Source organism: Terrapene carolina, unplaced genomic scaffold (genome assembly GCF_002925995.2).
Source record: "Terrapene carolina triunguis isolate 2854851 unplaced genomic scaffold, T_m_triunguis-2.0 Scaffold179, whole genome shotgun sequence".
In the NCBI taxonomy this organism is placed as follows: domain Eukaryota; kingdom Metazoa; phylum Chordata; order Testudines; family Emydidae; genus Terrapene; species Terrapene triunguis.
The window spans coordinates 11,575,980-11,585,630 of NW_020664530.1; the positions used below are offsets into that span (position 1 = coordinate 11,575,980).

General features: G+C 39.0%; 1 protein-coding gene across 1 annotated transcript in view; it reads left to right on the forward strand.

The window, feature by feature from the left end:
- LOC112117074 (brorin) overlaps positions 1-9,287 on the forward strand; it is a 109,224-nt gene extending 99,937 nt beyond the window's left edge. Inside the window, exons 4-5 of the mRNA XM_029912067.1 lie at positions 7,914-7,960; positions 9,147-9,287. Coding sequence (XP_029767927.1) covers positions 7,914-7,960; positions 9,147-9,287 — 188 coding nt within the window. The remainder of the gene's footprint in view (positions 1-7,913; positions 7,961-9,146) is intronic.
- The last annotated feature ends 364 nt before the right edge of the window (positions 9,288-9,651 follow it).

The window sequence follows — 9,651 nt, forward strand, 5'->3', positions numbered from 1 at the left end:
CGCACAGGTGTAAATGCTGCCACTAGGAGCAAGGCAGTGAAAAATCAGGTTCTACTCTTATGTAGAAAAGTGCAGAATGCTTTTACTGGGTAAGGTGGCTTTGTTTTGTTGAATTTCTGCATTTAAGTGGACGTCATGCATGGGGCCAGAACCAGACAGGAGGATCCATTAATAGCTCTGTCAGATGAAATATGTAGATTGATTTTTTTTTTTATTTTACACTTAAAGTTTGTAAGTCTCACTAACCTGAAAGGGAGCTTAAAAAGCAGCTTTAAATGGAGATTTACCCTAGTTGTTGAAAAAAATATATGCAGACCACACAAAAGCAATCTTGGTAGCACTTATTACTATATATGTTTTGTACAGCAATGACACAAAGAACACTTCCAACCCTCTTCACTGCACAAGTACTTAGTTCAGCTTTCTTCGGTCTGTCTACAGATGCTCGTCCACCCGTGTTCCTAAATTTTGGCATGTTTAACAGTTTTTACTATACCAGTTTCTCTTTCAGTTGGTATCAGTTTTCTATGCATATAACAGGAAAAATGACCCTAGAAAAGTATTCTTGGTTTTCTTCTGCAATGCATTAAGATTCTATTGAGCATGAACAAAACAGTTTTCATGAACAACAGCACAATGTGCAATCCACCTTTTTCTATAGAAGCCAGACAAAATTACAAACAGATGGGAGCTTTTTTCTTTGAACATACACATTCACTACCGCTCTAAAAAGATGTCTTGATGGTTTAGGACTTCAATATGCAAAGTGAAGGCTTTGATTAAACCATGTAAAGCACCCATTGTTAGGACCTAAAAACTTCCAAACTGTTCTTAAAAATTGAAATTCGACTCTTTATAACTAAAAACACTCCTTTAGTCTGGTACAGTGGTATCCAAAGATATACCTATCTATCGAGAGAGATAGGATAGTAAGAGGCAAAACTGGATTGAGAGTAGTCAATAATGTGGCAGTGACAGAGGTGATGAATTTATTTTTGTAGAAGAATGCCAGTCAGCTGTTCTAGTCTCAAACTACCTCTGCTACTTCATCTAACTGCTTTCTCCACTTTTCAGAGAAACATTCGTGTGAAAGATATGTTATATCTACACACCTGATGGGGAAACAGTCAAATCAGGAAGATACAGACTCTTTAGATGAGATCAGATAGTGGAAGGGGATGAAGCAGATAGGGATACCATCTTTTAAGAAAGTAGGGATTGGATTTGGGGAGAGGCAGGGAATAGCCTGCAGTTTGGTCTAGTCTGGGTCTGTGTTAAATGGGGTACTTCCTTTTTCATTTTTTCTCTCCATTCTGTTACGGTTTTTAAAAAAAATCAATACATAGAATTGTTCATCAGGCACAGTAGGGTCTTGAGTATAATGTTCCAGTCGAAGGGAACCTTTTTAACTACAGCACTGGGAGCCAGTCTTAATAATCTGAAATTTGTGGTCTGGCCCTTAGCTTGCCTAACCCTAAGTACAACTTCTATGAAAGTTCTTTTTAACAGGGAAAGACCCTGATGAATTTGCTTAAACAAAGTATGTGAAAAAGTCAGGTGAAACTGATTGTTCTCTAACTTAGTTTTATCTATGACATATCATTGCCTTCAGGACAAATAGGTTTAAATTTATCTGTCCATTTAAATAGGTGGAGAAAAGCAAAGCTAAGTGGCTTTTTTAAATATAATTGGTAAAGTGCTTGGGTACCACAGTGATGAGTGCAGTATATAAATATCTAGACAGATGTGCTGTATGATGCCTGAGCAGCCACATGCCTATTACAGATTAGAAGGACAATTACTAAGTAGTGTAGGACGGCTAAGACCAAAGGACAGAGCAGTTTTACATCAAAGTATTATTACTGAGGGTGGCATGTAGTTCTAAGGGGCTAAGTTTTGCTTTGACTTGTACTTCACGCATTGAAGAGGTTATTTGCCCATCATTTGGCCTAATATATTATGGAATAGTTGAATACAATGTGACTAAGTTACTGTATCTGTCTGAATAGGTGAGTGCATATGCAAAAGCAAAGTCACTCTGCAAAGGAGTTAAACACAATTAATAGTGAAAAGCATAAATGTTTTGATGGAAGGGGAGGAGCAGCGGCTTGAAAGATTCTCTTAAAAGGTTGTCAAAGTTACAAGGAATACTGCACCTGTAGGTGAGTGGCTTGGACACTTTCTGTTGATAATTGGTACCAGGATGTTTTCTTCTGGGATAACAAAATTTGCATTTTAATTAAATCCTGTTGTATTTATCAACATTAGAGCGTATAACATCATAATGGTATCATTCAAGGTATCAATTAGAAACCTCAAAATATTGTACAAGAGATGCATTTATGCCAACACTTTTTTTAAAAAAAACATACTTGAGGATATAAGAAGCCGCCTCAACCTATGTAGTCCTATGTGTTTACTTAATTGGGCTGAAAAACAACATTTCAATGTGATCAAGACATTTCGGATTTCTTACTTAGCTGTCCAAGAACTTGATTCTGATCTCACACTGGCTTTACACTGATGTAACTGCATAGTTTTCATGGAAGTTATTTTTGATTTATTCCACTGTTACAACAGAATCAGACCCCTAGACCTCTGAAAGAAATCTCCCTATTGACATCAGTGCAGTTTTGCTTAAGTAAAGAATGCAGGATCAAGCATATGCTTTTGGGAAACAAATTGAAGAATTTCAAACTACTTCTTGTATTGGGCACGTTGCGACTATCCTATAAGAGATGAGACTACATCATCAGCTGGTGTAAATAGGTGCAGCTCCATTGATTTACACCAGCTGGTGACCTAGATCATGGTATTTGTATCATTTGGTATCTCCTCAAACAAACTCTGTTGGCTGTTGCTATGTTAAATTGTACAGATGTTAAAGTTGGAATGCTAGTATTAAAAAGAACAAGCTTAGAAACTACAAAGCAAGGCAGGTAACATGCTTTATTGGCCAAGGAGAAGAGATTTGTTTTCCATTACGCTACTGGCAAACAGAGGGAAGCAACATTCCAGATCACCATAAAATTGTAATCCGCAAGTACACCTCTACCCCAATATAATGTGGTAAAGCAGTGCTCTGGGGGGGGGGGGGGAGCTGCGCACTCCGGCGGATCAAAGCAAGTTCAATATAACACAGTTTCACCTAAAAGGCAGTAAAAATTTTTTGGCTCCCGAGGACAGCGTTATATCGGGGTAGAGATGTATTTGGATAGTTTAGGTTGTAAAATAGTTGCTGCTCTACCCTCACATAGTTATTTTTTAATTCAAATGCTTTGAGTGATAAATCAGTAACAATTTTTTAAACCTTGGTTTGTCTTCAAGTGTCCAGCTATGCCAGGCCATCTGTCTTATTCAATAATATATTAAAAATTTGCAGTTTGCTAACGCCAGAGTTTTGCTTAAACCCCTTTAACTTCCCTGGAGTGAGCTATGGGAGAGAGGCTAACTTCTCCTCCCCAGCTGCTCAGGCAGGGAATTGGGGAAAAGTTTTGATGGTTAGTGAGTAAATAACAAGATTGATTTACTATTAACTATCCATTATATTTTAATCAGGAATTCCCCTCTCATCATTGGGGGGGATGTAGAGAAGATGATGTCCAGTTAGATCAGTGTTTCTCAAATGCGGCCACCATTGCCGCATGCGGCCACCACGGGCTTTTTCTGCGGCCACGACAGCCTCCTGGGCGGTGATGGGGGGAGAGGGGAGCAAGAGGTAGGACACAACGCTGCAGGAGCAAGATGAGTTCTTGACCTACATTGGAGGGACAAGGGGATTTGGGCAGCAGGCTCCAGCGGCAGGACTTCAGGAACCTGGCCATAAGGCCCAGGCTCCAAACGCAGGGCGTCAGCCTCTGGCCCCTGGTTCCAGCTGCATGGCAGCAGGTGCTAGCTCCCGGCTCGTCCCGGGCTCCAGCCATAGGCGCCAATTCTCAGCCCTAACGGCACTGCAGTGGGCTCCAACTGTGGGGCTTTGGGTGCCAACCCGTGGCTCTGGCCGCAGGGTAGCAGGTGATGACGCCTGGCTCCAGTCACAGAGCTTCAGTTGACCTCTAGCCCCCAGTTCCGGCCGTGCGGTGGCGGGCACCGGCACCGGGCTCCAGCCACACAGCCCTAGCCCCTGGTGCTGATCCCCTGACCCAGCTACATGACAGCAGGTGCTGACCCACAGCTATGTTCCCGGCTCCGGTCACATGGTGGTGGGAGCTGGCCCTGGGTGCCAACCCCTGGCCCTGGCTGCGTAGCAGTGGGCACTGATTCCTGACTCCAGCCACACACTCCTGGGCTCCAGCTCCAGGCTCTAGCCGTGCGGTGGCAGGCATTAGCCCTGGGTGCTGACCCACAGCTCTGGCTGCGGGCTCTGATCCTTAGCTCCAGGCACGCAGTTTCTGTCCCCAGACCCTGGCTCTGACCACGCAACAGTGGGGCTCATCACCTACTCCCATCGCCCCCGCCCCCCAAAGCCCTGATTCCATACCCCCTCCCCATTCAGGGTTTAATGGGTCCTGGGGCTTGCTGAGAAAAGTGATATTAACAAACATGCAAGTATCACTTTTCACAGCAGACTTACTAGCTATCTGTGAAAAGTGATACTTGTACGTTTGTCAATATAACTTATCACTTTTCATAGCCTCCCAGGTAACTACTAAGTATGCTGTGATATTGAGATACAAAATCACTTTTCAAAGCAAGCCGCAGGACCCATTAAGCCCTGGATTGGGTGGGCCGAAGAGGGAGGCAGCATTATTTTTGTTGTTCAATCTGTCAAAAACCCTACACATATACATTACAATGATTTGGATGTGAATCTGTGCATACTTGTTTTTCCTAATGTTAATTAAGTATTTTAGGGAAAAAGTGTCAGTGCGGCTACCAGGGAGAGTTTGTGGCTGCACTCTGAAGCCACCAAAAATTTTGTTGCGAGAACCCTTGAGTTGGTTTAAATCATACCAAATGTTTTATATGTTTCTAATAAGATTGAAAAATATCTTTACAATATAAATATTTCCTCTTTCTTGTTGAATCAGGAGTGTCTAGTGCAGCAGTCCCTAAGCATAAAATATCTTCTTGCATATCTGTCTGTAGGGAGTCTCTCATCTCTGGCAGAACAAACACATTAAATGTGCACCTTAATTTTCATCAGAAAGTCTCCAGATTTATTTTTGCAAACGGTCCAGAAGACACACAGAAAAGGGGGGGGGGGGAAGTACAGCTTTCTGGGGAGCATCTTACTAAATTCACAATAGTGTAGATATTAAACAGGAGATGCAATCACATACATATTTAGCAATTCACACCTTCAAAGTGTTGTTCAAATGTTGTTATACTGCCACTACTCTTGTAAGGGAGGTGTTATCCCCATTTTACAGGAGGGGGACATTGAGGCAAAGGTCACACAGCAAATTGGTAGCACATATAGTTCACCTGACCACTCTGGCTAGCATGTCAAACTTAAGTCAAGTTATGCTTTAGTATCAAAAGCCATAGAAGTTGAAGAAGAAGAATTGTAGAATACATCTACATATCAACATGCAGAATACACTGATGTCTGTGTGCGCATAAATTCCCAGTGTTTTGTTTGATGTAGCCTCTTGTTTGGTGTAACACTTTTACATCATAACCAGACTAAGTTTCATTTATTGTTTTAGCATGGTGGCTGATGTTATGGAAACCTCCCTGAGCAAAGCTTTCTGTAACAAAGAGGGAGAATAGCTTAAGACCACTTGAAGTAAACAAGGAACTTTGATATACCAATCTAATTAACATGAAAGGTGCTCAAATGCTTCAGTGATGGAAGAAAATACAAAACCCTAAAATAGATAATTTTCATGTGGCTGTTCCGAGTGACCACTAACTACAAGGGAAATTAAGAAAACATCTTCATTGTTAATATCTTGCTGTCTCACCATTATTTTGTGATAGGCCTACCCTTCTTAAGTAGATGACTGACACTAGACTTACCAATATAAACAGCCTCTCCAAACTGAAGTAGTGTAACAATCTGTGATACCGTTACTCATGTTAAATAATGCACTGGTTTCAATGGCACTACTCATAGCATAAGATGCATTACAATTTGACCCTTAGTGAATTTAATGAATTGGGCTATTTTATTTCATTTCTTGTTGCTCGTCACAACAGAGTATAACATTTACTCTCTCAGAACAAAAGTCATCCCTGTAATTTCTGCACCACTTATGTCCCTCTTACACTTCTCAGTGCTTAAGTGGATTTTAAGTAGGATATAGGTCTTGTGCAGATTCCCTGTACAGCAGTGAATTTCACCCTTAATAATTTAGCATTTGTTGCATATCGTTTACAGTGAAGGGCTCTATAGGATGATACCCAGGCATCTTTATCTCCCAGTGAAGAGAAACAACTGCTGTGTTCTACCCCAGAAGTATAGGTACAATAATAACTGTATCTAACTGAAAGTTTAGGCAATCAGAAAGTGTTATCACTTGTAATATGACCAGGATACCAGAGTTGACAGATACATTGGTAGCAAAAAATCCAAAATCTTAAAATAAATAAATAAATAAATAAATCACCCACAAGTCGTTTTTAATCTAATGTGAAAGATAGCGTATCTCCCAAAGGACTGTGTTTGGGGCATTAGTTCAGTAGTGACTTAGAAGGAAGAATATCACTTCCTGCAGTAGCTGAAGTCTCCCATTCAAGTACTGATCCAGCCCAGTGATGCTTAGCTTGTGAAAACTGAAAGGGTCAGAGAACAAAGTGGTACCACCATAAAATTAGATACTTTAAACGCAGTATGCCGATTTTAAACTTGGTGAGCGATGGCCATTGTATTATGTGGAAAACTTTGAGCAAGAATCCAAAAACAAAGCCTAACATTTTAGTTGTCTGAGTTGTGGTGAGTCATTAAATATACAAAGAATAAAATTATGCAAGTTCATCTTCATTTAAAAAGTACACTTGAGTTTTGGAAGTTCTATTAGACCACTGAAGAGTTGCCCCTGTAGCAGATACCTAAGGGTGTAATCCAGTGTCCATTGGAACTCATTAATTTCATTACGCACTAGCTCAGCCTATAGGTGTGGTATATCTGGTACACAGACCCTGAACAAAATGATACTCTTTTATCCCAAGAGAGTGTTATTCAAATTAACATATGGATCATTCCATTTGTCCTCCACAAATAGTTGGCTTCTACTTTTTGTTTGCAAAGAAAACTCAAAAACAGTGTTTTATAAGGGGTAGTGCACCAGCCTGAAGAGACTATTGTTAGGCAGTTCTCCTGCCTTGTAGTTGGAAACAAACATGTTTCTGTGAACTCTAAAAAAGGGTGCTTTGCTTATTGCTGGTTAACGTATCAATATATAGAGTGCATAAGTGGCAGTACAGATTTAAATTACGCTGTTATAATGGAGACAGGAAATATTTTCTCAGCTAACACAAAATAAAACTTGGATATTTTACAAATATTATAGTATATTCTAAACATGTTTCCAGTGGAAGAAGCAATAAAATCTAAAGTAAAATGCTTGATAACCTGTAGCGATGCTACAGTGTTCTTCTCTTTCTGGACAATACGGAGTGTTTCTCACATCTGAAATCTGTATTTATCTACAGGAAAAGACTCTGCCCAGATGTCTATCATGGCTGTGTATGATCTTACTATGAAATACTGTACAACTAGCACACCTATACATATTCCTGAATGGAGGGGAAATGTGCATACAAAACCTCAGTACAAACAAAGAATAGCTGGTTCTCATTCCCTTTTCTAATTAAATATCCTGTTTTTAAAATCAAAACTAAATGACATTAAAAGTAACATACTTTTTGTTACTAATTTTATACTAGGTCTGCAGTATTAAGGAGCAAAAACTAAATATATTATGATCCAGTACAGCTTATATATAATTATTATTTTTTTTTTTTAGGCCCAAACTGCTTTGCAGAAACCACTGTCATTCCAGCTGGCCGAGAGGTGAAGACTGATGAATGCACTATATGTCACTGTACTTATGAAGAAGGCACTTGGAGAATTGAACGACAAGCTATGTGCACTAGACATGAATGCAAACAAATCTAGGGAATCTACAAATAAAAGTACTATGATGTTTTTATAAAATACTTCACTGCGGTGAAAACCCTAGATAAGCCTGGGAAAGATTATTCATTGTAATAAGAATATTTTTGGTGAGGAGAAAAGATCATCATACTGGTATTTTGTTTTTCATAGTTATGTAATACTGCAAGACAAAGAAATCCATATATTTAAAAAAAGTTTGGACATAAAAAATCCTGTCTTAATGTTTTATTTTCACGGTGAGTGCACTGAGTACACTCTATCAAATATTCTATGTATTTATATAATCCCATTATAGAGGTTAAAATAAATGTTTTATATAGATACAGATTAAAATACGGTAAGGTCGCCTGTCCTATTGTGTACATGCACCATGCCTAAAACATTTCCGTTTTAGTTTTATCATGACTTTATTTTTGGTGGGCAACAATAATAGACGTGTGGCCAGAAAATAGCCAGCAAATCAATCACATATTTCAGGTACTTTGAAGTTCTACCTTTTGAAAATATACGGTATAAGCTTTAAAAGAATGTGCTAAATTTATTATATGTGCAAAAGTAGGCCAAATTCTCTTCTCAGTTATTCTGGTGCATCTCCAGTGGGCCTGCACTGGTATAACTGGGAAGAGAGTATGAAATTGTGACTTTGATTATAGTAATCGTTTCAGAACTCTAAACATGGATCCTATAAGAATTAATTTCAGGATGAATTCATTTGTGATGTAAAGCGTCCTATATCTGATATAATGGCCATAAGTAACAAAACAATGAAACTTGCAACAATTTTACATTTAATGGTTGTGAAAAACAAGTACAACTGACAACAGAGGGTGACAGGGAGTATAACAGGACAAGCAACTAACAGGTGTAAGATAAAGCAGGTCTCCACTATTTTATTTAAACATGCTCTTGTTTTTCTGCTACTCTCATATATTAGATTTGGGTTGAATCACTACTGAGGCCCAGGTTCAAGAAAGCACTTAAGTATGGACTTAACATATGCTTTGATGAATTAGTGCAATGTTAGTAATGAGTAGTTAACTACATGACACCTGATGCGTAACTTACATTGTTTATCTCTCAGACTTCTATCAGGATTTTAATGGAAGTTTTGCCATTGACTTCAAGGGGCCAGGATTTCACACCAAGTATGGATTTTGCCCACATAGCTATCAATCGCCAGACAACTGTTTGTTTCTCAACCAGATCATGGACAAGAAAATGAGGAAACTACAAAGCAGCAAAGACATAAAATGCACAGCAAGCTTAAGTAACCATAACAATTAAAAATCTGAAGAAAAATAGTCCTACAACAAAATGTACCTTCAAGTTCACACATAGCCTCAGTCCATCTAGGCGGACAATCAAGGAAAGTAGGTTTTGGACTGATTATGATTTTTTCAAACGTCTTCTGAATCCATCAACTATCAAAATGATTTTCCTCAAGCCTATGTACATGTATATAAAGTACATCAAAATATTATACTAAAAAGCTATTATCAATAAGCAGCAGAAAGAATGTCCAACACATGTTTCACTCTTAGCATAAAAATATTACTCTGCTAACGGTAGTAAATGGAAATCACTAA